At 39.9% G+C, this 27944-nt stretch overlaps 4 protein-coding genes across 4 annotated transcripts in view; 3 read left to right on the forward strand and 1 right to left on the reverse strand.

Annotated features, from left to right (window-relative positions):
* The window catches only part of fip1l1b (FIP1 like 1b (S. cerevisiae)), a 9202-nt gene extending 830 nt beyond the window's left edge, over window positions 1-8372 (forward strand). Inside the window, exons 3-16 of the mRNA XM_034130269.1 lie at window positions 236-302; window positions 407-537; window positions 831-895; window positions 1026-1133; window positions 1506-1636; window positions 1848-1966; window positions 2638-2694; window positions 3700-3799; window positions 3934-4087; window positions 4217-4298; window positions 5476-5528; window positions 5646-5835; window positions 6689-6841; window positions 7728-8372. Coding sequence (XP_033986160.1) covers window positions 236-302; window positions 407-537; window positions 831-895; window positions 1026-1133; window positions 1506-1636; window positions 1848-1966; window positions 2638-2694; window positions 3700-3799; window positions 3934-4087; window positions 4217-4298; window positions 5476-5528; window positions 5646-5835; window positions 6689-6841; window positions 7728-7869 — 1552 coding nt within the window. The 3' untranslated portion in view covers window positions 7870-8372. The remainder of the gene's footprint in view (window positions 1-235; window positions 303-406; window positions 538-830; window positions 896-1025; window positions 1134-1505; window positions 1637-1847; window positions 1967-2637; window positions 2695-3699; window positions 3800-3933; window positions 4088-4216; window positions 4299-5475; window positions 5529-5645; window positions 5836-6688; window positions 6842-7727) is intronic.
* Window positions 8373-9828: 1456 nt separating this feature from the next.
* LOC117482303 lies at window positions 9829-13077 on the forward strand. Its single transcript, XM_034130385.1, has 6 exons — window positions 9829-10064; window positions 11501-11643; window positions 12278-12339; window positions 12463-12576; window positions 12678-12776; window positions 12862-13077. Exons 1-6 carry the CDS (start codon window positions 9945-9947, stop codon window positions 12984-12986), a joined length of 663 nt encoding a protein of 220 aa, XP_033986276.1. The 5' UTR covers window positions 9829-9944; the 3' UTR covers window positions 12987-13077.
* Window positions 13078-13956: 879 nt separating this feature from the next.
* On the forward strand, window positions 13957-16652 carry LOC117481599. Its single transcript, XM_034129339.1, has 6 exons — window positions 13957-14129; window positions 14241-14386; window positions 14482-14543; window positions 14657-14770; window positions 15813-15911; window positions 16389-16652. Exons 1-6 carry the CDS (start codon window positions 14013-14015, stop codon window positions 16565-16567), a joined length of 717 nt encoding a protein of 238 aa, XP_033985230.1. The 5' UTR covers window positions 13957-14012; the 3' UTR covers window positions 16568-16652.
* Window positions 16653-21445: 4793 nt separating this feature from the next.
* On the reverse strand, window positions 21446-27134 carry chic2 (cysteine-rich hydrophobic domain 2). The gene is made up of 6 exons (XM_034130186.1): window positions 26820-27134; window positions 25456-25510; window positions 25021-25176; window positions 24864-24920; window positions 24710-24769; window positions 21446-24050 (listed from the first exon to the last, which is right to left on the reverse strand). The coding sequence occupies exons 1-6, from the start codon at window positions 26951-26953 to the stop codon at window positions 24000-24002; spliced, it is 513 nt and encodes a 170-aa protein (XP_033986077.1). The 5' UTR covers window positions 26954-27134; the 3' UTR covers window positions 21446-23999.
* Between the last annotated feature and the right edge of the window lie 810 nt (window positions 27135-27944).

Genomic DNA, 27944 nt, shown 5'->3' on the forward strand with positions numbered 1-27944 from the left:
TACTTTAATTTAAGTGCTAAATATGAGAGTATAAAAACCCAGTTTGAAAATAAGTTGTTGCCTAACTTCAATCTAACTCCCACAGTTTTTGAAATAGACGCCATCTACCATCTGTTAAAATAAGGTTTTATTTAGCACCAAACTTTTGCATTCTTTGAAGACATTAGAATATTTTTTGATGTGCTTTGTGTAATTCAAATACTTTTTATTTTCTAATTCTTTATTTCATCCACAGTGCACCTGCTGATGCCTCCACAGAGGATGCTGCTGAACACGCTACAGGGAATGGAGTGGCCTCTGAGGTAGGAACGTGCATGCACTCTTTCACAGTGCGTGCTACAGCACTTGTTTTCTGTTCTTCTGTGAAAAGCGCATGCCTCATTTTTGTATTTTCCTTCTCTTCCAGGCGACAGGGGAGGGCGAGGGTGAAGGTGAAGGCGTAACAGAGGATGTTGATAGTGGCAGTGACAGTGATGATGACGACGATGATGTCCGTGTCATTATTGGAGACATTAAAACTGGAGCACCACAGTACACGTAGGTTTTATTGAAAGTGTGGTGTTTTGCAAATATTTGCCAAAATTAAGGGCAGTGATTTAGATTTGAATATGGTCTTTCATTTTTATGTATTTTGTGCTTGTTACTACTTAAAATAATTCAACTTGAAGTAACTTATCCTGGCATTGACCTTGAACAGAGACCAAGAAGTTCATTCACCACAGTTCACTGTTATTCTTTACTTGTAAATGATACTGAATATGGTGGTAATTACCGCTAATTAAGAGCAGACCTTGTGATATTATAACATGGTTTTATTTCTTTACCTACAGAACTTATGGAGCTCCCCCTGTCAATCTCAACATAAAGACGTCAGGCTCCAGACCTTATGGACAAGGTAATGTGAAGGGGTTGTTGAAGTAAATCCTGTTTTCTGAAAACACAGAGAAACAGACATCATAGTTATATATAAATAGAGTATGAAAAAGTTTGTACAGTTAACAAGTTATGTTGTTTCTTTTCTGTAGCCTCCAAGATGAAAGGAGTGGATCTGGACGGACCTGGAAACATAAACGGGGCTCCAGTGCTGGAGGCAGACATGGAGACCTTTGAAGAGAAACCCTGGAGGAAGCCAGGTCAGTGTTTGTAGCAAACATCAACCCAGGAAACATGAGCAACTGTTCCTTTGGCACAGCTATTTTCAGGATATTTGTTTACAAAGATATGCATAGTAAAGGATTCAACACAACTCTTAAAACTTTAAATAACTTTAACTGCATTGTATTTCTTACATAATGAATCTTGATCTAATGCATATTTAATGTTTTATTGTTGATTCAATGTATGGTTTATTACTGTTGCGTATGTAATGTTTTTTCCTGATGGTTTTGTCTGATGTAAGGTGTCCTTGCGTGACATTGAAGGCACCGTTAAAATGTATTATTACTGGCATTTGTTATTATGTCATGCCAAATATTTACAGCCTATCTCTGTGTTTGTGTGTGTAGGAGCGGATCTGTCAGACTACTTTAACTACGGCTTCAATGAAGACACATGGAAGGCTTACTGTGAAAAACAGAAGAGGCTGCGCATGGGCCTGGAAGTCTCTACCGTCAGCTCTGTGGCGAGCAAGATCACCGTGAGAGACTAGCGCTTACTCTGGCCTTTTCATCCATCAACACTCTACATTTCAGCAGCTGTTGTAGTCATAGTACCCTCTATCTTATCAGTTAGTTGGAATCAGAGCAGTTTTATGCCTGGTTTAACCTGGAACTCTTGTTATGAAAATATGTGTTTAAAGCTCAGAAGAATGCATTATATTAACAAGCTTTATTTTGCCTCTTTCTTAGGTTCAGCAAGGCAGGACAGGCAATGACAAGGACATATGCGTTTTGCCTGTTCACACCTCCAAACCAGACTTCACATCTCCTCTCAACATGTACAAGCCCGTTGTCAGTCAGGTCAACAGGTAACACTTCTGCTTCATCTTCACTTATTGAGGTATCTGGAAATATAGTGCACCTGCAGTGATGTGGACAGACATTTAGAAAGTAGAAGTGAAAATAAGAAATGTAGTGTTTTCCCCTCCGCCTGTTTCATTTAATAACAAGTTGAAAATGTTTGAAATAGAAAAAAGTAATGAAGACTTGACGTATGCTGGGTTGAGGTTTAGAAAATTGCTCTATCAAGTGCCTCACTGGAAGGGATTAAGAAGAGGGGACCATTTTTTTTTGTTAAGCTTTTTTAATTCAACATGACACATAAAACACACCTGGTCGCCTCAAGATATGCCATGCTACAAAGACTGCCTTTTTATAAAGCCATTTTGTACAATACCAGAAAAAGTGCTCTACAACGTTCCCCCTCATTATTCACCATTGGCAGAGGGCACAACTTGGGGTTTAGTGTCTTGACATGCAGACAGGAGAAGCTGGGGGTCAAACCGCCAACCTTGTTTAAAATGTATTTATTAGGACGAATCCCTTGAGATGTATTTTGTCATTTATGAGGGATGATAAAAGCCGACCTGTTTTACCTTCTGAGCCACAGCGACCCCTCAACAGGTCTCCCCTGTACGTTGTGTTTCTGACGATGTTGGCTCTCACCTCCTTTAACACATTCTTTGTTTCAAAATGGTAGGATCTCTCCCCCTCAGTGGCCCGGCCCGCCTCCTCCTCAGGACATGTCCTATTATACGTAAGTTGGCATGGATCTGATGTTAAAGCGTTTTTCTTGACCGTGAATCACGAACACAGAAAAACTCCCAGTGCTACTTCAAAGGCCCCGGGGATTCGTTCTTTCTTTTGTGGTGGGATTTGTGCATGTTTCATAACTTAGAAAGTGAACTTAAGTTAAAGCTTAAAGAGACACAAGAAAATCATCATTTAAGATCAATCCACAGGTTGTTTTGATGACGGTTAGTATGAGACTTACTTGCTCCACATTAGTAAGTGATGTTGTCGGGGTGAGACATAAAGTTGCCTTACCAAAAGGGTCTTCCTTTATTTGGTAAGAGATGAAACCCTTTAATAGTTTTTGAATGAGATGTTTCTCCTTTTAGAGGGCAATAAGTGTTCCCATTGGAGACGCACACTGGTGCAACATAAAGGGTTTTAAGATCCATAGGTCACCATTTTATTGGGTGTTTAAATGTATCTTTAGAGACTCCATTGTTTCAGGCACTAAAGGAGATTTCTTTAAAGAGCTGTAAAAGCCAGAAGTACAATGAGCATAAAAAGTACATCTACATTTGATGTTCTTTAAAGCTGGACTAGTTAATCAGCCAACAATATATCGTGGCTGTTGGGTCGTTGCACATATAGTGGTAGCGGTTGATATATTATTGGTAAGTGACACAGAAACTGCCTTAAGGAAACGCTCGAGAAGATTTACGGGTATTTAGAAACAGTGTCACTATTACAGATTTTGTAAACCAGAAAGCCCTGGAAATTCATTATTAAACTATAATATGCCCTTACTCATTATGTATATCAGCCAAAGCTCTTTTAGAAAACAAATGATTTGTTTTCAGTGTCGGTCAATAGTTGTCATCTGTAGAAAGGCTTAAGATGACTTGAATGAGTTTCAATTTGATCTTTACCTAATGTTCATACCTGATTATGTTTATATACTTTTTGTGTGGAAGTCGACAGGGTGTGGGCTCAGTGCATTGATTTCTATTTTCACATATTCTTTTCGCAGGAAGACGAGTGGTACGATAGATGTGATTGGTGGAGGAACGGCCACCATCAGCAGGGTTGAAGGCCGACGCAGACACAACCTGGAAGGCAACAATATCCAGGTACACAGGGGCACCACAGACACTCATTCAAAAAACAAATGTTCTTTATAATTGTATTTTTTTGTGATGAATAAACTACAGTTGAAAGGATCTGCGCTGAGAGTGAGTGTTGACATCCTGTCTGCTGTTTGCAGGTGATCTCTGAAAGTACAGACTCTGAGCCCACTCAGCCGGCTAAGATCCCCCCGTTCTTCCCCCCCGGGGGCCTTCCACCCAACATACCTCCTCCTCCATTCCTCCCTCCACCACCAAACGTCAACTCTGCACCCCCACTCATCCCCCCACCCAGTAAGTTTTTATCAGCTAGTCTCTTGGTGTTTTTATTTATTTCAAGCACACATCACACCTTACAATATATTTGCTTTATATTATTTATTTGACTGTTTATTCTCTCCTTCTTCTCTGTCTCCCTCCCAGGGTTACCCATTAATGTCCCTCCTCCTGGTTTTCCTCCTCCCCCCAGTGGGCCCCCTCCTACAATCATCCCCACTCTGGACAGGTAACACACAAGTACACATCAACACACACACATTGGAAATAACTCGGCTCTTCTCCAAACAGACGCTGCAGATTAAGAACATGTTTGTCCTGCTGCAAGAATGTAATGATTTATTAAATGATACAGTAAAAAGGAGCTGCGGAGCAAACAGGTTATTTAGGAATCACTCGTTTGAATGTTTTCATGAATGCAGAATGACCCAACCACAATAAACATTATTTTAAATGCAGGTTTAACCTACACACTGGTTGGACATTGTTTTATTATACATTTTTAATTATGTTTTAGGTATTATCCTGTCATCCTATAAATATTTAGTTTATAGGTTGACAGTATACAGAAATCTCCACAGTGGCAGCTCACTAATGTGCAGGAAACAGGCGCTGTTCTGAGACGTATGTTGTCTGTGCAGCCTCTAACGGACCGTCCACACAGCAGCGTTAAAAAATCTTGGAACGCTTCTGCCCATTCACTTTGAATGGGGTGACGTCACATTGCCTCACTTTTCGCCGAACTGCATTGTGGGCAGGCGAGCGGAGATTTTCAGGATTTTCAGGATTTTCAGGATTCAAAGTTGAGCAATGTTCAACTTTTGAAGCTGAGGTGGAAGCGTCAGCCAATCAAATCCCGTGTATGCAAATCTGACAGTTCAAGCGCTAGCCAATCAAACCGCGTGTATGCTGAGAGAGACATACCGCAGGTCATTTCCTCATATTCCAAAAAATGGAGGAGAAATTAGCGGTAGGGAATCACCCGGTGCTTTATGACCAGTCCCTATTTACCTACCGGGATACAAACCGGAGGAGCCAGGCATGGAGGGAGGTGGCAGAGACAGTGGTAGGTTTTCGCCTGTTTGGGGAGTTTATATCCAGTTTACTTCGGGCTTTTTTGCTTCGTATGTCGGGGGCGGGAGATTCATGTGATTGGTTGTTGGTGCCTTGCTCGCAAAAAATCCCCAAGCTTCAGATACGCCTACCTCCAAGATTTTTTTTAACGCTGCTGTGTGGACGGGCCGTAAGACACATTCTCCACCAAAATACCAACGACATGCTTTTGCACTGTTTCATTTGACTTCATCCTGTGTCACAACAAAAATAGGGCTATGATCAAAGGACATGAGTATGCGCACACACACACACACACTCTGTAACATGATGGCTCTCCTCTGTCTCCACAGTCACTCTGGAGGTTATGACGGACGCTCTGTCCCTCCCTACCCGTTCCCTCAAGGTAGGAAGCTTTACCATGTCATCCGTCTGTGATTGCTAACTAGATTTCAGTCTCATTTCCAGGGAACGTTTGAAGTAATAACCTGGTCTTCGGCTCCCCTCCTCTTTACCTTTTCAGGTGCGTACCCTCCACCCATGGCTGGAAATGTGCCTCCTCCTTGGCCCCCCATGATGGACAACTCCAAGCCCTGGGACTACTATCCCCGTCGAGAAGACAAGAGAGAGAAGGAGAGAGAGCGGCCCCGAGAGAGGACACATGAGCGGGAGAGAGAGAGGGAGCACAGCCCGTCAGCTATGGGCTACACCAGGTGAGAGGGACAGGGGGAAACAAACAAACACAGATTTATTTCTACGGGTCTACCAATCTGAATCAGAAATGAAAGAAATGGAGTTTATCATGTCGCCTTAATATCTGCTTATTTGAACCTTGGACATGCTCTTTTCTTAAATGTCAGGGTTCTTACGGTCATTAAAAACCTGGAAAAGTCATGGAAATTCTAAATGCTAATTCCAGTCCCTGGAAAAGTTATGGAAAACAATATTCTTCCCAAAGTTTTGGAAAAGTAATGGAAATGTAACTAAAGTTGCATCAAATATAATTTATATTTTATCTAATCGCCGAAATAGTAATACTATAATGATAATAAATACTATATTGTATAGTAATGAAACGTAAAATGGCATTTAACTGTCGAGGTGTTTTGCTGGTGAGAGATTTGAGTTGCTTTAGCGTGTAGAAGCTAGTAAGCCTATTGGATTTGTTTTAGATAGGCACAACATGTTTCATATGCAGACCTTATTTTCCTGTTCCATGTTCAAATAAACCATTTTCAGTACTTGTATATGGCATGGAGGAAGTGTTAGTTTCATCACACTGTGAGATGTATAGATTTGAAAATAAGGAAAAAGAGATCACTGATATCAGAGTGGTATTCGGTAATGGCAGATATCCGGAGTTTAGGTATCAAAATAGTGATCATCAGACTTTATCTTTTTTATTTAAAGCTTTGATTCATTTATGCTATCTGATCAGAGCAACACAATATTTGTTCATTTACTGCAACATCAAAAGGCATATTTTAACCAGAGAATGGGAATGTTTTGTATGTATGCAAACGCAACACCGTAAAGTGAAAGCTCTTGTTCTTTCTATTTCCATAGCGAAGAGGAGCGGTATCGTTACCGTGAGTACCAGGAGCGCGGTTATGCAGGAGAGCGACATCGTGAGCGCTCGAGCCGAGAGAAAGAGGAGGGGCGCCACAGAGAGAGGCGGCACCGAGAGAAAGAGGAGGGGCGCCACAAGTCCTCTCGCAGGTACGTAAATACACACATACCGCCTCTCTTAGAAAATAAAATAGTGGTTGTCAAATCATAGCTTTGCAACTGTAACAACCATGATGTTTCTTATTTCTTTGGACCATGTGTGTAGCCACTAAGTGTCATATCTATTAGCTCCTTATATTATCCTAGATCTTTCATCTGCCGGCGACTTGTACGCCTAGCCTACAACGGCAGGCTTCTCATTTGTATTCGGTCACACTTTTAATTTTGACTGCTTTTGTCAACCTCCAAAATAAATAAAAGACCCATTCTTGCAAAATAAATTCACAAAGGAATTCCAGTTTAGCAAATGGTCAATTGTAGTACTCTCAAGTTATATATTCCTATCTCAATCCTGGCTCCCCACAATCAAATGTACATTATCAGCTGCGTTATTGACGTTTAAAATGTGCACTCTGGTCATGGAAACCTCTGCTGTCATTGAGACATTTGTATTTCCCTTCTGGGGAGCCGTCTGACAGGAAAAATAACTACATTCTTGAAGTATGAAAATATTTGTACACTAGTAGGAAACATGGAAATGAAAGCCGTGTTCGGTTCAAATCAATCTGAAAGAGAAAACATTTCAATCTTGATCCTGTTGGTGATAACAGTGCAGCCCTGGGTTAGACCTTTTGTTATTTACCTAACACCACCTGTGCCCCTTTTTGTCCGTCTCCATTTCACTTCGCCTTTTCTTGCGTTCCCTCATTGATCTTCTTGTCTCAATGTATCCCTCGCTCATGCCTAACCTTTTCTCTCTCTCTCTCCCTATTGTCTTCCCTCCCTGCCCTTTACTCTCCCTCCGATCCGTTTCCTCTACCCTCCCTCACCTCCTCTGCCCTTTTCCACCCTTCGGTCCTTCTCCTTGGATTAGCAGCAGTAGCAGGAGGAGGCACGACAGCGAGGAGGGCGACAGCCACCGGAGGCACAAACACAAGAAGAGCAAGAGGAGCAAGGAGGGCAAGGACGCCGGCGAGGAGATCAGCGCAGACCAAGAGAACCAGCCGGGCATGGAGTAGTGATCCCCTCCTCCTCCTGTCTCCCTCTCTCCCTCCGTCTGTCTGTCTCCTGTCCTGTCTCTCCGGTTGCGTCTCCCTACCAAGAGGAAAAAGGAGAGGATGAGCACAGACCAACAAAACCAGGGAGTGGTGATTGATGCGTCCTGTCACTTCCCTCTCCATCAATCTCAATTCCCCTGCATCCTGCTGTCGGTCACCTCACCATCACTTCAGGCAGAGAGTGGATGGAGCGGAGAGGTGGTGAAGGAAGCATGGTCGTCGTTTTTACATCCGTCTTTCCATCACCAGCCCACCCAACACGGCATCAATGTGTCTCCATCCCCCTCAGAGCACTGCTATGACAGATAGGTCATGCTCAGAGACCTCCGTGTATCGTCAGGACGACCATCAGATTTAGCTCTTCTTTCTTTTCTCTGTTTGTTTGTTTGTTTTTGTCCCGTATGAAGACATCTATAGAGAGCTGTCACTTTGTTAAGTTCAATTAAAAAAAACTTTTGATAAGATGCTGTTTTGTGGCTTTTTTTAAGTTCAATAAACCCAATTCAAATTGTTCCAGTAGTGATTTATATACAACTGTAACAAGGAAGACGAGCTGTAAAAGACACTTTTTTCCAGCAAGTGTGAATATTGACAAATAAATTGGGTTGCAATTATGGAAGATGAGAAAAGAGTAGATGTCATTTACAAAATACTCAAAGCAGGCTATTTTCATATGTAATAAAAAATGTCTGCAAAGGATCTTTAACATACTATAACTATTATAAACATAAACATATATATTTTTTGAATTTAGCTTCAAATGTGTCAAATCAGAAACCAGCTGCTGTAAAAGTGATTTAATTAAGGAAAGGAAAGTATGTTTTCCGTGTAGTTTATCACACGTTAAAGATTCTTCGGTACCACTTTACAATAAGACTACCCTTATAAAGGATTCATAAAGGGTTTAAGGTTATGAATTAGGTTGTAAACACTTTATTAATCATTAAGAGCCATTTATAAACCAATTCTAACATAGTTTTCATACATCAACACATGCAGGCTCACTATTTGGCAAGATGACTAAGCCTTATATTGGCTACTTAGCGAGAATCAACTCGGTGAGCAACAGATACCAAGGATGCTGGCTGATGAACAAGACGAAGTAAGCTAAGTAGCCAATATAAGGCTTAGCAGTAGATAAATGTGGGCTCACTATTTGGCAAGCAACCGGTCACAGTTGCCCTGTTTATCTCATGTCTTATAAAAGCTTATTAATGATTTATAAAGTGTTCACAACCTAATTAATAAATGAATTACAAACTATTCGTAAACCCTTTATAAGGGTAGTCTTATTGTAAAGTGGTACCGATTCTTCTGTAAATGTTCACATTAAAGGAGTTTAGTGTGTATTTTGTGCGATTTCAACACGCTCACAGTTCTCTGTTGGGATCAGAGCACAGGCGGTGAGGACAAAGTTCAAGTAAACTACAAATTAATGTTTGATTTAAAAATATTGAAGCTAAAGGATTTACTGGGGGGATCTGGACTCACGACCCCTCTGTTTCTCTTGGCTACAGCTCATAGTATTACAATGATTTGTTTTTTATGTCTTTTCAATCAAGTGTGTCAGAGAGACAGCTGCTTCTCTTCCAGCCCTCCTTTATATTAACGGTTAGTGGAGATCAGGAACCCCTGAGCAGAGAGAGAACAAAAGTCAATCAAAAGTAACCAAAAATGGCTCTTAATCTCAACACAGAATACATGTTGTTACATTAAATATAAAATGTGAGGAAATACTGCTGGTATTGCTACTTTTTGCTCTTTAACTAACATGAACCGGCTTTTTTTAAATGAATAACATGAACGCTGGAGGTGCGAGGAACAGCTTAAAAAAAGTTTGGATTTACTCTTTGAGCCTCTGCTGTTATGTGATGGGGTTTACATTCCATAACAGGTCAAAAGTCTCCTCTCCCACTGTCCCCTGGGCTGTTCACAAAAAGTGGAGATACATCCAGGGGGGAGACTATAAAGAGAGCAGAGCTGAGAGGGTAAGACGAGGCGCAGAAGGAAAACTTTAGATCAAGAACAAACGAGCCATGTTGAGGATGAAGTGTGTTTCTGTCGCTGTCCTGCTGAGTCTTCTCTCTCTGGGAGACTCTGCTCCTCTGAGCAGCTGTGAGAGTCTGCTGAAACCCATAACTATCAGCAATGAAAATGTAAGTGCACTTCTGCTTTGCTTATAGGTTTCATCAGATAATATTAGACAACGATACACATGATCCACATTCTCATAGCTTAACAACCTCTGACTTCATGTTTGAAGAGACCGGTAATATGTTTTTAGTGATGGAAAACTGGAAGCATAACTTACCTGTGTTTCTTTTTCAAAAATGTCCCAAATTGGGATCAATAATGTTCTATCTTATCTCTTATCTTATCTTTTTAAGCCATTTTGGGAGAAAGAAAATCAATTTAAATTCTGTAACTACATCACAAAAAAAGATACACTAATTTGGTGTCAAAGATTGTTCACTTTAAAACTGTTCAACCACAAGAAATAGTTAAAAGCCCCAAAATAAGACTTGCCTTTCAAATGTATTCTGATGAACGGTAGTAACCTGCAGTGTTACAACTCCTCTGTCCTTTCCCAACACATTTAGCAAAAAGAATTGATGTGGTGTTCATATGCCACGGTTTCCCTGCATTGGTCAATGAACTTTCTAGGTCCCACACATTTCTGGGCCAAAGCAATGAGTGAAGTCCACCTAGAACTTAAGCAAACACTTATTTTTGCAGTTCCTCAGTCTCCCAATACATTCATAGAAAGTGTCCTGGAAAGAATAATGTAATTGTAAAAGTAATTTCTTTCTGATTGTTTTGTAAAAAAAAGAAGAAAATTAACAAGACAAACATGTCGCTGATGACGATGACCTGATATTTTATTTATAAGGAAAATGTATGCTAGAGGGGGTAGGACCTAAGCTTCTTCTTGCCCCTGTTGAACATGACAGAGACTATTTGAGAATTATTATTACTTATTTATTTATTTTTTTGTAATATTATTTGTTTGTACTTTGTTATAATTATTATTATGAGTGAGAAAAAACAAGAAATAAAATGATATATATATAATTATTATTGTTGTTTGTTTTGTTTCTGACATGTTCAATAAATTGACTAACATTTTTTTTTTAAAAGAATCATGCAAAGTAAAAGAAAACAGAAGTGTCCCTTGAAGAAAACTGGGATCTGTATTTTATGCTGGTCTGTTCTAAAATCTTACATTTTTGCATTATCAGCTAACCTGCTGCTCAATGACTAAAAGTCACTTTGTAATTATGTAAACACTGTTTCTAATTTCCATGTTAATACTCTATGAATGTTCTTTTCAGAAAATGATTTGTACATTTTTAGGAAATGTTGCCAACCCGACCTTGAATGTGGACTTGTGATACAAAGCTTTTCCAACATAAATATTGCATCATTTTGTTCAATAGTTTCAAGAGCATTGTGGGATCTCCAAATGTTTATCTAAAGTTATATTTCACACAATATATCAAACAAAGATATCTCTCCCTTGAGCCCTTAAAAAGTCCCGTCTCTAAATGCTGACTAATCACGACATGTCTTGTGCATCTTTGGTTTTCTTTAGATTATGGGAAAGTGGCTGTACGTCGGGGGGAGTTCGGACCTCCCTGGAAGTCGCTCTCTGGGTCGTCTGTTGTCCAGTGTCTGGCTGGACATCACTGCAACCTCTCAGAGCAACATCCTCAACATCATTCAGACTCAGAGAATGTAAATCCCCACACACACTCTCACACGGCTGAAGTGTCTCCTGAGAAGTTAGTCCTCTCCAACCAATAGGCTTCCCTCAGGGGTTTATAAAGATACATTCTTGTTATTGACGTATTGCTTTTGCCACATGGTAGTATTGACAATGTTCAAGTAATACACACTCAAACGTGCTTCATTGTCAGTTTGCAGACCTTCAGTTTTTTTTGTAACATGTCTTTGTTTAGCATTTTAATTATATTGTATGTTTGGAGAGTAACAAAGGTGTTCATGGTCTATATCACATCACAGTAAAGTTTGATTTACGGTAACTCTTGGGTTGATGTTTTTGGCTTTTTCAAAGTTTTTGGCCACTTGAGGGCAGCTGTTACACAACATGTACATATCAGCTTAATAAGTTGTTATACATGTCATGGTTCAAGGTTCAAGGTTCAAGGTTCAAGGTTCTTTATTGTCAATCTGACATAGCTACAGAGTAATTATGCAGTTGAAAATCTTATGTCACAGGCTTCTCCAACAATGCAACATAATAACATAACATAATATGGATAGCCTTCATTAGGGTAGTAGAGTAACTTACTAAAGTCTCCGTCATGATATGTTGTTATGATTCAGCCTTTATTTTCCTTTTATGCAGATATGGCAAATGTTCCAGCTTTGTATTCAATGTGACCTTTGAAAACAGCACGATGGTAATTGGTGAGTGAAGAAGAGCCATAAAGTTTCAGAGATATTATTTAAAGTAAAAACCTTCATTCAAACATGCACATTACCTTTTCATTTATGCGTCCGTTTGTGGGTGGGTGGTTTCTTTCTCTCCAGAACAACCTTTCTACCTGAGGGAGGTCTACCTGCCGACTGACTGCTCCGACTGTCTGGTTGTATATGAAGAAGTTATCTCTGGCAGAGACACTTTCACCAGTCTCATGCTTTTTAGTAAGAATCTCACTTATCATGTCCTGAAACACTAGAGTGACTCTTATTGGACACGGTAAAGCAGCCGAATAGTTTTCTAATGAAATGTTCTTTATTTGCAGGCAAGAGACAGAGTGTCTCATCTGATTTTGTGGAGATGTTTAAGGCACAAGCAGAATGTCTACGGATGCCGTCGCCCATAATGATAGACACAGATTACGGTGAGAATTGTAACTTTTTATCTCCACACAGTGCCTGCATAATGCCATAGTTGTTTGTTTTGTGACTTGATGTTTATCTACACAGAAATCTGCCCAGACAACATTGCGCCCTCAGAGGGGATCAGCGCCCTCAACTCCTTATTAGAGGCAAAGATGGGACATCGGGTTGCAAAACTCCTGGATGCTTTTTTTGATGCGTTTGTGAACTGATTTTTAATTAGCTTTGTATGAGAAAGTATTTTCTTTCCTGATATACACAAGTATTTCAGAAGAATTTAATAAAGTAAGATGGAGGAACTGCCCTGCTTTCTTATTTGTTTGACAGCAACACTAACAATACGACACAATAAGAAGACAAATAAGAAAACTATCACACTGTAGTTAATATTCTACTTGAAAGTAGTCATGAATATTTTATTCATTTTCTTTAAAGTACAGTAAGTTCTGCATGAAAAACAAATCAAATGCAATTGCATTATTTCAAAATCAGTTAATCAGAGTTAGGCCAGAGATATTGATTAAATGATTGTGTACGGTAAAAATGAAACTGCAACTTCAAGTTTAGATTATAGGTCAACTTTTTTTCCAAGTGAAATATTAACATTAAGTCCCAATAGAAAGTAAAACTCAGTAATTCACGTTGTAGACATGTAGACTCCTCAAAATAAAAAACAAACATTCGTCTCTAGATAGAAAATGGCATTTTTTACTCAGTCACAGATCTGCTATGGGACTGTGCCAGTAGGGGTCACTCCAGCTCCTAATGTCAAACTGAAGCTAACTGCTGATGGATAACAACAACTCAACTGAAATTAGATGAAAGAGTTCCATACTGTGACTATTTAGCTCTTTAAACACGGTGAGTGGCTGCATTACCAGCAAAAAAAAACATTAAACACTGCCAACAACACACACACACCAGTTTATATGACCCTTTGAGGAACACAAAGGAAATACATTGCTGTTATTTCTAGTTTCAGTAATTATTTGTGTTTGTTAGAGTAAGCACAGGGCATATTCAATTAACCCTAACTTATCAAATGTTTGGATGCCCAACGGACATATTTCACCTCATCCACCTCTCCACCAGATTGCAACACATGTGTAAACAACTCCTGACTCCACCTATAATGGGCGTCTAAACCATAGACTGTATTTATAAAGGTTTAAGCTTGAAGCAGACACAAACAGCCTCAAGCTACGACCAGGATCTTTGTTTGATAGATTTGGTTAGACATGATGAAATGTGTCCATGTTGCTGTGGCTGTGCTCAGTCTTCTGTCTGCTGGACAGTCAGCTCCCGTGAGCAGCTGTGAGACTCTCATCCATCCGATTGAAGTCAATGGATGGCAGGTAAGACCATTTCTAGACACACTGTCACTTTCTTTATGTTACAGCTTTTTTTTTAAATCAGTGCTTTAATGTAACTATTTCTCATCTTATGGGACAAACTGTCTGTTTTAGTTGCTGGGAAAATGGACGGCCATTGCAGAAGGCACAGACGTCCCTTCAGCCAAATTGCTGACCAATTTGTTAATGGCGAGCGTGAGGCTGGACATCACTGCTGCTAACGAGAGTGATACCATCAATGTGATGCAGTCTCAAAAAATGTAACTTAAAGCCTAATTTTATTTAAGATCATTTTGGAGCCAAATAAAGAAACTAAACATTCAGTGTGTAATTTCAAATGTCTGTTTATTGAAAGACTTGGCCGCTGCTACACTTTCACAACTCAGATGACCTTGGTGAACAGCACTCTCCCTTTGGGTGAGTAGTATTAAACGTTTTGACTGAACCTGCACAAACACATTTGGACTTTGTGTCCAACATTGCCACATCACTTTGTGTATTTATTGATGTGTTTTCTTATGTATCCCTAGCACAACCTTTCCCTGGATCTGTTGTCAGTCTGAGGACTGGCTGCCCTGACTGTCTCATTGCCTCCTCGAATTTCACTATTGGAGGACAAACATACAGAACACTCCAGCTTCTGAGTATGATTCAAGACACACTGAAAAATAAATGTTTTACTTTCAAAATCATTATACAGATATTTTTAGGTAGGGACAATTGTTTAACTCACCACCATTAACTATGGAATTTAAGTACTGACCATGTAACCACTTAAAGGGCCAGAAGCATGATACAGTTATTAAAAAGCAATGCTTAGTTAATCCAGATTACACTTGGAGTTCAACAGAATACATACTGTATATGTGCACTGCTGTGACTGGTCCGCCTGCATTGACTAATGCATGAGATACCAATACTTGTAATTCTTGAACGTTCATTATATTTCTTGAAATACTACATGAATTAATTAATTTATTTTTCACGTGTGAATTAAAGTGGACCTATCATGCTATATTTGAATAATATAGTGTAGGACCATACCTATATAAGGCATATTTATACTTTTTTTTTTTCAAAATACCAAACAGATCATGCATTTTAGCCATGCCTCATTTCGCTCAATTTGAAAAATGTTAGCTCTGTTTTTGCAAGGGTTGATTCTGTGAGCAACAGCACCATCTAGTGGCCTGGCATATGTACTACAGCGTCTCCAGTGATTTCGAACGGCAATGGCCGTGGCTGTCTCCTCCTGATTGGTGGAGTTGGCCCAATAGCCGTAGCGCCACTGTCCTGACGTCAGGACAGTGTTCAAATCTGGATCAGTTTTTATCAGATCCGTTGCAGCCCCTTTTTTTAGAGATTTGGGTATGGAGGAAAATAGAGAGGGTTGTGTTTTCTGACACTTGGTGAGTTCCCTGGAACACCGGGGACACATATTCATGTATAAAAGACGTACACAAGTGCATTTTGCATGATAGGTCCCCTTTAAGTTAAGCAAGAATTCATTACAATTAATGTGACCTTACCAAAAAGAGTTATCAAAATGTATATCTGTGTTTTAATCATAACAAATTGATGTTATTGTAAATGACATTTAGTCTATCCTTTTGAGTTTCTCTGAAGTTACTGACTGACCCTGCGAGTAGTACTGTGCGCTCCTTTACATACAGTTCTGTCTCTCAGGCAGGAGGAATACTGTGACTGCTGATGAGCTGAAAGAGTTTATGAGGCAGGCAGAGTGTTTGAACTTACCATCACCCACCATCCTGGACCAAGAGACAGGTATGAACTGTCACACATGTTATCTGGCTTTAAGGCTTTGAAGCCATTTGTCTTTATTCAACAGTGTGCACTCTGCGGTTGTGCATATGCTTCGTTTTTTTGTTTATATTGTATCTGTGATCATCACACCTGTACTTTTTAATATACGAACCGGAGCCTTTATTTGTAAAGCCGCTGCAGCAATATTTCACAAGTGGTGTAACTATGCACACACATAACAAAGTACAGCCAGTAGTCAAATACATGTTGTCAAATTAACTAAAACAAACAGGGAAACAAACAGCAGCTACAGTTACATTTGTATTAGATCTCATTATTTCACACAAACTTACTATTTTAAAACGACTTAAATATGAGACAGCATAGCATGGACACACACAAGTCAATCCATTTTTTGTCTCCTTTTATCCATGGTTAATAAACCATGAAATTCTCTCTTCCATGGAATACATACATTCTAAATTGTCTTCCTCACAGGTTTTTGCCCAGATGACTCTCCCTCCATAGAAGCAGCGACCACACATCTAACCAATTCCATGAATGACAAGGGCTCTGAAGTTTCCAAAACATTAGAAAGGATGATGAACAGTGATGCAGATCTCCAGAACCTTCTCAACACAATAAGAAGCAGCATAGCTGGAATAAAAGAAAACTAACATCCTCAGAAATGTCATGCCATGCGTACACGATGAAGAGGCCATCTAAAGAGATGTCAATAAAATGATGATGAAAGAATATGAAGTATGATAGTAATTTTCTTCTGTCTTATACATTTCAGTCATTTATTTATTAAGATTGTTACTTTTTTGAGTAAGTACTTAATATTAAGATTTGATTTAGATTCTACAAATTGTTACCAATATTTGAGCTAAGTCAAGACAATCAATCAAGTTAACATTGTAAACATGTTAGATCCACAATTCAGGTGACTTTCAAAAACAACCCGTTCAAAACAGGCGAGTCAGCTAATTTAATATTTACCGAACGTAATGTTAAAATTCATTATGACCGACCAAACTGCTGCACAAACAGATCAAAAACAAGAAGAAAAAATAATGACAACTTAATTCACAACATTTACATATAATTAGTAAAGAGAAAAGAAAAATATAAAATAAAATACAAAAAGATAATTAAAAGGCCAAGATTTTCATGTGCTGTTGCAAAGACTGTTTAATAATCAAACTGTGGTATCATAGTGGAATAAAACTTTGTTGAAGCCTCTCAGCACAAACACTTAGTATCATAAGCCAGAGTCTATATAATTATTTCAATCTCAAAACGTTTTGTCATGTGGGCAGCAATAACGTGGAGTAGGAAAAGTGGTAAAGACCATCAGTCAAACCCAGATTTTTAAGGCACACAGAAATCTGAATGTTGGAAATGATGAACTTGATTAATACCAGTTTACTGTGGGGCACGTGGATTTTTTGGTCAATCCAAAGTTGACTTCTACCTTTAAACTCTTACCCCCTTTTTTGGAGCCATAGCAAACATTTAAACAGGTCAGTTGGGTAACATATTACTGAAACATGCTGTGCAAATTTGACGAACAATAAAACTTTGTGCCTAGAAATGCAACACCACTTTGTGTGTGTGTGTGCTCCTCAGGGCCTGTCTTCAATTAATCTACATTATCACTGAAACTAAAACAAACTGGCTGTCCTGACTCTTCTAACATGCAACCATGTATATTTAAAGTGGACCTATCATGCTATATTTGAACAATATATTGTAGGGCCATACCTATATAAAGTATAAAAATAGAGTTTTTTTTTTTAAATACCGAACAGATCCTGCATTTTAGCTATGCCTCATTTCGCTCCATTTGCTCTTTTTCCAGCCCTGTTTTTGCAGGGGGCTGATTCTGTGAGCTGCAGCTGACCACGCCCCCCAGCAGGAGAGGGGAGCGTGCTCTGATCAGCTGCTGGGCTGTCAGAAGACGGGGGAGATCTCCGTCCTCCGTGTTTTATTATATTATTATATAGAGTTGTTATTCATTTGTTTTAAAGCTCAATAAATAACAAAGAAGACCTTTGACCGGCACTTTTCTAATTTTGTCCGGAAGATTTAAACTTTAACGGACATCTTGACCGGCGAAAAAAAACCTAACTGAAACTCTGCCGCACGGTCCCCTCGTTCCTTGGAAGAGGCGGAGAGGTGGGTGTTTGTCATCTGCTGGTGGACTAACCGGAGAGAATTACAGTGCTTGCCTCGACGGGGAGGGATTGCATTGAATTACAGCAGCAGGAACAAACGCTTGCCTCGGGGAGGGAGAAAAAGAGCCACAGCGGAGAATAAACAGAAGGGCAACCATGGCAACCATGCGCGGGAAGTCTTCTTCGCTGCTTTTGTGGCAGACTACAGCGCCACTTACAGGCCTGGCATATGTACTACAGCGTCTCCAGCGCTTTCGAGCGGCAATGGCCGGCCGTGGCCCAACCCCACATTCCCCTGATAGGTGGAGAGTTGGCCCAATAGCCGTAGCTCCACCGTCCTGACGTCAATTAAATGTTCAAATCTGGATCAGTTTTTATCAGATCCGTTGCAGCCCCTTTTTTAGAGATTTGGGTATGGAGGAAAATAGAGAGGGTTGAGTTTTCTGACACTTGGTGAGTTCCCTGGAACACCGGGGACACATATTCATGTATAAAAGACGTACAAAAGTGCATTTTGCATGATAGGTCCCCTTTAAGTAGCATTATTCAAAACTAATGCGACAAAGTGGTTTACACATACAGTAGCATATATTCGAAAACAATGATACAGGAATACAATAACAGATGCATTGACTTGATATGTCATATGTTTATACTCCGGGGCACATATAATGCTAAATTAAAAGGGTAACTCCAGTCGTATGTGATTTAGTCCTTCCAGATTTCCTTCATTGAGACTTGGCTGCAGCCACACAAGGACGATAAAGATAACGGACCGCAATCGTTATCAAAAAAGTCTTCCGTCCACACGCAACAGGCACCAGAAACGTGTCCGCTCACACGAGACCGCTCGAAAGCGCTGGAGACGCTGTAGGCTACATATGCCAGGCCTGTAAGTGGCGCTGTACTCCTACCACAAAAGCAGCGAAGAAGACTTCCCGCGCATGTTTGCCATGGTTGCCCTTCTGTTTATTCTCCGCTGTGGACGCTCTGGCTCTTTTTCTCCCTCCCCGAGGATGTGTGTAAAACTGACATCCACATGACTGGCTCGGCGGCCACAGGTTGTTTATCCTTGACAGTCGCACAGTGGGCACACACTGAGAGTCTTTTCATATTCAGCAAATGTGTACACGCTTCCCTGCAGACCTCAAGAAGAAATAAGACTTTAATTCACTCACGGCAAAACTTACTTTACTTACTAATTTACTCACGGTAAAAAAATGCACTCCCTATTCCATTGTCATGAAGGTGGAATCGTGTGGCCGAACCGTCTATCTGATAGAGAACTGTAGCAGATACGACCGTTATCGTCCTCGTGTGGCAAGCACCTTAGACACTGTTTACACGAGGACAAAACGGGTTGTATCCGCATAGTTTCTCTTGCGTATAGCCCTTTCGTTTACACAAGGCCGTAACAAAACGATAGAAACGGACCCCGCAAACGATAACGGGTCCCAAGGTGGATAGATTTGCAAACGAAATGCTCTGGGGGGTCAAACGGATCCGTCTGTACACCTCTATGCGATCATTTTCTGATAACGATGAAATAGCCCCGCCTCCCTCTCCCCATGTCTCCTGCTCAGAGATCAGCTGCTGGGCTGTCAGAAGAGGGGGAGAAAAAGAGAGGCTCCGTTTTTTATTATTATATTATTATATAGAGTCGTTATCAATTTGTTTTAAAGCTCAATACATAACAAAGAAGACCTCTGACCGGCACTTTTCTAATTTTGTCCGGAAAATTTAAACTTTAACGGACATGTTGACCGGCGAAAACAATTCTAACGGAAACTCTGCCACACAGTTCCCTCGTCCCTTGGAAGAGGCGGAGAGGTGGGTGTTTTTCATCTGCTGGTGGACTACCGGAGAGATTTACAGCAGGAGCAAACGCTTGCCTCGGGGAGGGAGAAAAAGAGCCAGAGCGTCCACAGCGGAGAATAAACAGAAGGGCAACCATGGCAACCATGCGTGGCAGGAGTACAGCGCCACTTACAGGCCCGGCATATGTACTACAGCGTCTCCAGCACTTTCGAGCGGTCTCGTGTGAACGGACACGTTTCTGGTGCCTATTGCGTGTGGACGGAAGACTTTTTTGATATCAATTTCGGTCCGTTTGCGTTATCGTCCTCGTGTGGCTCCAGCCTTGTCACCTATTATGCAAAATCCACTTTTTCATGTCTTTTGCACATACATATGTATCCCCTCTATGTGTGAGATTCTGAAAGTTTCAGGTGAAAATATTTTCTCTCAATTTGTCCTGATCTATTTATATCAAAACCTGTCTGAAAATTAGCTGAGCAGATGTTGGCCACTTTGTGATGTCACAAGGTTTTTTTTGGGTTGTGAAACCATTAGCCAATAGAGTGGTGCAGGGATGACGTATTTACCCGGAAATAAGCTGCGCATGGGTTCCCTCGACAAAAAAGCAATGGGATTTCTCCATAGGATTTTGGAAATTAGCTTGATATAAGGTCTGTGGAAAACGAACCTGTTCAGCCGGATAATATCCACATGTCTACCCTACTTTTATAATTTTATAATCATAAATCTAATCGCCAGAAGCAAATTGCTAACGTTATGCTATAAACGAACTACAGCAGGGTCGCTGCTTCAACGTCACGCCAACTTAAGATCGATATTCAAAAATACAGATTCAAAATTGTACAAGTTGAAGATTTTGTTTTAACAGTTTGCAAGAGCGCAGGTACTTGCTTTCAAGCAGAACAGGGGCAAACAAACTTAGCGGGAGTGTTTACGTGTTCGGTGAAATGACGTACAACCTCCTCGACAACTTCTGTAGTCCTATTCAGCCACTTGTTAACAACCATCGTTTTTCAGACACGTAAACTCTTCAAAAATCACCAGTGGGGTCACTGCTGATGTATTTAATGTCGTAGAACAAAACGTGATCCATCTCTTCAATTTGTGTCAATCACAGACCTTATTTCGAGCTATTTTCCAAAATCCTATGGAGAAATCCCATTGACTCTGAGACGAGGGAACCGGTAGTGGTAAAATGCTAACTCACTTCCGGGTATTAAGACTCGTCACTGCATCACTCTATAACCAACCGAGGTAACACCCGCCCACCTTATCACCTGAATCTCCTCCTAGAGCAACATTGTGTTTTTTCAAACCAATCACACTCTGCAGGGGGAGTGGCAGTTAATTAGCATTTAAAGTTACAGACACAGAATCAGCACTTTTGGAACAGAGCTGAAACAGAGGGGTTATTGCATGCATGATCCGTTTGGTATTTCGAGCCAAACACTTCAGAGGCATGTTTTGTATAAATCTGAGACCTATAATATATTGTTGAAGAAAAGTATAATAGGGGACCTTTAATGTCAACAAGCAGGGGGGAAAAATCACGCAGACTTGGATGCCCATAGCCTTGTTTATTGGTAGTTTATTACTGTACATCTGCATACCTGCTCATGAGTCATATGTACATATATCTTTCTCTCCCTCGTACACACAAACACACACACAGACCACTCAGGGTTATATAAAAAAGGACTCATTTTCTGTGCAGGATTCAATCACAGTCTGAGATCTACGAAGAACATTTGAATCTGCATACACACATACGCGCTCACACCACAAATATCTGCATATGGCCTTATGCCTTGATTCATATAGAACAGACCACAATCAGAAATATAGGAAAGTGACTGATGATATCACTTCATTACCCAGAGGTAATAGTGTATGTTTGTGTATTTAAACATATAAACGAACACAATGTATGCGCTCTTTGTGGGTCCATGGAGTATGTGCTTCCTATACTATCAAATAGGAAGACCACAGAAAGGTTAGTTTTCTTTATCTAAGGGGCATTTTTCAAATTTCACAGCCAAATGTATTAGTTATTGATTATTCAATAATGTGTTATCTGAGTATTGTACAGGAGCCCCTGATGTAACTCTGGAACAAACCTGACAGTAGGATTTTCCAATAATACATGTTATAAGTATAATCCCCTGAGAGTGACTCATACAATCACTGGAGCTGTGTGACCTAAATCAAAGTGGCCTTTCTCAATCTCAGTCTGTGGATGTTTTAATAAATCATGAGGTGTGCAGAGTGGGAAACGCTAAATATATGCCATCCTTTATGGATAAATGGTTGTACGTTTCATCAAACTAAATTGTGCTTTATGATACATGTTGAAAGGTTTAAAATGTGTATTACAGCTTTTTCACAAAGCATGATTGTAAGATAAATGAGATGCTAGATAAAGGACCAACCAAAAAGGCCACATGAGCATTCATTTGGAGTCGTGTTTGCAGCCAAATGATGAACCAAAGTTTAAGATGTGCACTCTTTTATCTCTGTATTGGTCTCTTACTCCTGAGGGAAAACATCGGCCTGCTGCTGGAAAATTCTGCCATTTTCATTTATAGAATATTTCAGAATATGAAAAAAACTGATTAGTGCTGCAGCTTGGAAGTCCGACCACTAACCGACTTTGGAGTAGTCTGGTGACACTCAGCGCAATTATCAAGCTAATTTAAGTTATCCTGCTTCATGATACAGAACCCTGGTATTATCTAACACCTTATAAAGAGGACCTAACACCTATGGTAACCCCAGACCTCTGTATTAGTCAGATAATATCTTAACAGATTATCTTTCTCAGAAGAGCCACATCCTTAACTTGAGCATTCATTAAGGTAATCCAAGGTCAGCAGATAAGGAAGAGAGGCCATGTGGCGGTGTTAAGGACTCATTGTGTGCTTTAGTGTTGACATGTGACCATAAAGACAAAAAGAAAACAATGGCAAATCTTATCAAAAAACAAAAAAGGCCCATTTCACAAATGCAGACTATATGCCCACTCGCGCATTTATAAAGTACAAGAAAAGCAACAAATATGTTTTATGGCAAACAATAGCATCAAAGAAAGAACCCTGCTTTACAGAGTATAGTCTCTCTTAATGTCTGATGTCTCTTTTTTGCTTGTTTCTCTCTCTAAAAGACACACACATAACACCGTGAAAAGTGTTGCAAGCATTGACTCACTCATTTTCACTATTTAAGTAAACAAAACTTGAGATGTAAGTGTCTGCTTCACTAGTAGTTCCACTGCGCATTAAAAGCAGTTGCTAGGCAGCCAGCCCATCACCTGGACAAACATAATGTTGAAGACAAATTGTTCCAGGTAAACTGTTCAGCATTAAGACCCATTCATACCACGGAGAATACAGTCAGACTGTGTGATTGTCACTGGGTTAGGGGTGATGCAGAGACATAAAGGAGACGGGAGGATGTCTGCTAGTGGAGAAGAGGAGTGACATTTGAGAGCCCAGCATGCTCCTGTAAGACTAGGCAGTCCGCTACAAAGTTGATTTGGATGAAGGTTCCTTTAAGGTTGTGCGTTATGTTGCATCCGCAGCCTTAAATAATGATCTACAGAACCAAAACAACTTTTACAAAAGCACTGGGGTGTTTTTTCTGCAGGTGAAGTTGGCGGTGAGACAGTAGGTAACGTGAAGGTTTTTTCTCATGGTCTGACTGTGCCATGTGCTTAGTTTTGGGAACATACCAGGGACACAATTCCAGTCATAGCTCAGAGAACTCAATTTAGGAGTCCAGTCTCCAGCTCCAAAATCCATAACGCTGCCCATAGCTGGTTCTCCCCTGACATCCCCAGGTTGGTGCTGGCTAGCGTGGCTTAACAGTGTGCCCGCTTGCTCGGTAAATCGTGATTAAATGGTGAATGCAATCCATTAACAAGTGTTGGGATGCTGGATTTGTAAACAAGGGTAAAGAGAAGTTATGTGCGAGAGAACGGGTAAAAGAGAAGAGGGAAAAACGATGCTACCCTGTAAACATAAATATTAGGGAATTTCTTCAGGAGCTTGGCAGCCATTGTAGTTCTATGACAGATCTGGGCAGCCGTGGAGGTTGAAGATCCGCCACACTCGGGCTAGTCCGGTCTGAAGATGGGGATCTTAGGTAGGAACTCTATTAGGATTACCTGCAGGAGATAAGAGGGAAAGCTGTTACTATGAGAGGGTGGAGAAGTGGTAGGAAATGGCGTTTCAATTTAGGTAGCTATCAATTTAACATCTCAGGTTTTATGTTGTGCATCAATGATATCAGGTACATTAATGTGCCGGGTATTTATTTAGTGGATTATTCATTATCATTTTTCATTATTTATAGAAAGTCTAAAATGAAAACAATTCAGTAAAAGAAACATCCTTGAAAAAAGAGTGACAGGAAGGAAAAATCGAAAGATTGTCTTTGAGAAACACATGAGGAATTTGATATATAACCCATACATTGTGATTAATTACCACGTATCATATGTTGTATGTGCAAGGCAAAGTTCAAACCAATATTGGCAATGTAGGTTTCAGAAAAATATGCATGGTTTTCCAGCAAAAATGTAAAGCCAAGCTTAACTTCGGCTGGTCACTGCATGAAACAATGAAATACATTCAAGCATACATTCTCTAGCAGATTACGTAATGACATGGATATGGTCATTCCCAGTTTACCTTGCATTGGTTGTGACGAGAATACACGTATTGCCGCAATGATATATACTGTATTTCAAGTTGTAAAATATGTCATCTTTGTACCAGACCTTGTGTTGTATATGTTATTATTTTCACTCAAACAGATACTTACATATTCCATCATGTTGTTGGTTTCACACTTCCTTTTGCTTAGTATCCAATGCAAACACAACTGCAAACAGAGAGCAATATTGATCAGACATTTTCATAACATTTCATATCAAGTTCACTCGTACACAAAAAACATTTACACCTTCAATGCTCACCTTGTGGTAAAGTCTGGTGTTCTCCCACTCAAGGAGTTTCTCTAAAGATCTTCTTGTCTGGAAGGCAACGAGAAAATAACTTGATATTATTATCCCTTTTTCCAGAATTAGATTCACTATGATGTTGATGGATATGCAAAACGGATGAGTTTCTCACCCTCTTGCTGAGGCAGATGACCGGCCACAAACTGAAGCCCAATGTGCAACAGCAGCAGAGGCAGCCACACAGGAGCCACCGCACATTCACCGGCAGTGTCTTCCTCAGGCAGCCGTTCACACGGTTGATACTGGCTTTGAATTCCTCTGGTGCCACCTGAGGAAGTGCACATACAGTTAGCAACATTGAGTGTTTTCAGATGGAGGGTTGCAATGCTTTGAGTAGCGTTCTAAATCAATTTAATCTAGGCCAAATAAATGTAATCTGCATTTATATGTGGTTTACTATCAACACTGTTTGTGCTAACAGAGAACAACATGCATCATATATTATGTATGATGTGTTGGCTGGTAGAATATAAGGTAAATATTTTAGATGTGAAAATGTAATTTTGCCATGAATCATATGCATTATTTATTACAACAAGACACTCACCTTTCCTGTAAGTGCTGAAGGAAATTCTGACTCAAATTTGTTGCTAAGCCCAAACCTGTGGGAGAGAGGGAAAACCTTACTCAGTTATACATAGGCAAATATGTGCGGTTAAAATAAATATTTACAAAAGGGGCATCAAGTCTACCACTATTTTACATTGCAGGCCCCTAGTTTACGCCCGTCGCCTGCAGCTATCAGGGGTTATTTTTGACAAGTTAAATATGCCAAAGGATAAACTTCCTCATATCTACCATCTTATTTATAAAAGGAGCCCCATAAAACAGACAACATATAATTATATTAAAACCGGATATTATAGTATCTTCGGTATGTCAAAAATGATAGGCCTACATGGCTGTGTTTGACCCCCAAAAACCCAATATGACCATGTACCCTAAACCTAAATCAAACCAAAAGTGATTGCCCACAACATCATACATCTTGTTTTTCCACTACATTACACAGCCATATGTGCCAACAAGAGTAACCACAAAAGGAGTGCTGGCATACAATGTAGTATCAACACTGTAGTGTGCGAGAGAGCAGTGAACAACGAAACAACCCTTTTAATTTCAAGTGAATCATCAGCACGTTGTGTGTTCCTTCAGTTAATACTGTTACAACAACTTTGTGTTTTTTTTAACACAGTAGCTAGCTACACAGAAATGTTATTGAGAGTACCAGTAAAGTTACATTTTTAGGGACTTATACCTCACTACAATTCAGAGGTTAATTCAGAGGTTTAATGTACTTTTACTCTACTGCATTTATTTATACCTTTAGTTACTTTGCAGATTTGGATTAATGATGTGAAACCTAATCAACACTTAAATAAGACTTTAGTCACACCTGGAGTAAATTCACAAGCTTGCACTATACAACAATTAGCTCCACCTTTACCAGCTGTGGTAAACACTTTAATGCATCAATAATTATGATCAAAACATGTATAACTCTGAGATGGGCCAATGCATAATGGAAACTTTTACTTTTAGTACCTCAAGTATATTTTGATGCCAATACTTTTGTACTTGTAGGCTACTTGTAACAAAGTATCCCTGCTGGTAGTTCTACTTTTACTTCTACTTTAGATAACACGAAAATAGCAAATACAACAACATACGTTAAAAAAAGTATGTAATTATTGAATATGTCATGTAGCTACATAGCTAAAACGAAAGCTCAATCTAATCAACCACTTATAGCCAGTTAGCTGGGTGCTAATTTAGTAGCTAGCTGTCTGCGCTAGGTCACCATGCTAACTCAGTTAACAGCCAGTGATCCACGGAGACTGCGGCTGCTGATCTCTTAACGGTACCGGTAAACTCCTCTCTGGTGGCCCCTAAGTGTCGCCGGGTGCTTACACAGTGACGTGGCCGGACCCTCGCACCACCACCGGGTCCGGAGCGTACTTGAGGAGCTGCTCCTCCGCGGCCCTGTCCTCGTCCTCCTCTTCCTCGTCCTCCTCTTCGTAGATCTCATCAAAGTCCTCCATCATCGCACAACTCGGCCTCGCGCTTCCCGGGACCGACACCGGGACAGACACGATGCCGACGAACAGCGAAACGGTACCGTTAAAAGAGTACACAGAGAAACGTGAAGACAACCGCACAGAAATATCCACCCGTCCCGGAGACGAAACAGTTCACATCGTTTTGCTCCGAAACAAAACATCAACATCCGCCGCAGTAACCGGAAGACACCGGAAGGGGGACAGACCTTATTATACATCCATGGACAGACGTGCTTACGTCTGATTATTTTCCCTTTTTTTTTTAAACAAAATGAATGAAGGGTGCTTTATGGCATTGCAGCATTTGTCCTGTTTTGTACTTTACGTTTAATTATTTACCATGACTTCAGTAGGTATTATAAATATGGAAATATTTTGTTTTTATATATGTAAGAATTCTTACAACAAAATCCATATCTCTATCATTGTCTCTATATCTATGTACGTTAACAGTATGTACAAACAACCTGACAATACCAGGGGTACATAACAAAGTAGAAGAAAGAAGGACATATTAATATATGATCTGATCAAAGTAAGTATGAGTGGCCTACTTAAACACATTTCTATAAACTCATGTGTATGAAATGCTGAGTATTTTAACCTGAATCATGCATTATGTCAAGAATATCTTGTGTTCTGCATTCAACATTTTTACAAATCAAGTACATTTTTTGAAGTATAAGCATTACATTTACTCAATAGGAAATAATCAAGTAAAATACAGTACCTTACGGAGAATAATGTTTAGTTATTTTTCACCACTGTTGCTATAATTTATTAATTTATAATTAATCATTACTTTTTTGTCCCAATTTTAACGCTGAAAATATTAATACAACTGGTTATATGTAAATATTATGATGATTATAATATTTATGACAGCTTACCGGAAGTTGTTCTAACAATCCTTCAAAATACGGCATGAACGTTGGAGAGATGTGACATTTATCCTGAATCTGAACCCAACAGGCTA

This window comes from Trematomus bernacchii, unplaced genomic scaffold, assembly GCF_902827165.1.
Source record: "Trematomus bernacchii unplaced genomic scaffold, fTreBer1.1, whole genome shotgun sequence".
Classification (NCBI taxonomy): Eukaryota; Metazoa; Chordata; class Actinopteri; order Perciformes; family Nototheniidae; genus Trematomus; species Trematomus bernacchii.

Coding starts and splice junctions, on each gene's coding strand:
- LOC117482303 (XM_034130385.1), top strand. CDS start 9,945: ATGTTGAGGATGAAGTGTGTTTCTGTCGCTGTCCTGCTGAGTCTTCTC. Junction 11,644..12,277: donor ATCATTCAGACTCAGAGAAT/GTAAATCCCCAC, acceptor CCTTTTATGCAG/ATATGGCAAATGTTCCAGCT. Junction 12,777..12,861: donor AATGATAGACACAGATTACG/GTGAGAATTGTA, acceptor TTATCTACACAG/AAATCTGCCCAGACAACATT.
- LOC117481599 (XM_034129339.1), top strand. CDS start 14,013: ATGATGAAATGTGTCCATGTTGCTGTGGCTGTGCTCAGTCTTCTGTCT. Junction 14,771..15,812: donor CAGAACACTCCAGCTTCTGA/GTATGATTCAAG, acceptor TCTGTCTCTCAG/GCAGGAGGAATACTGTGACT. Junction 15,912..16,388: donor CATCCTGGACCAAGAGACAG/GTATGAACTGTC, acceptor TCTTCCTCACAG/GTTTTTGCCCAGATGACTCT.
- chic2 (XM_034130186.1), bottom strand. CDS start 26,953: ATGATGGAGGACTTTGATGAGATCTACGAAGAGGAGGACGAGGAAGAG. Junction 24,921..25,020: donor TCATCTGCCTCAGCAAGAGG/GTGAGAAACTCA, acceptor GTTGCCTTCCAG/ACAAGAAGATCTTTAGAGAA. Junction 24,051..24,709: donor CCAACAACATGATGGAATAT/GTAAGTATCTGT, acceptor TATCTCCTGCAG/GTAATCCTAATAGAGTTCCT.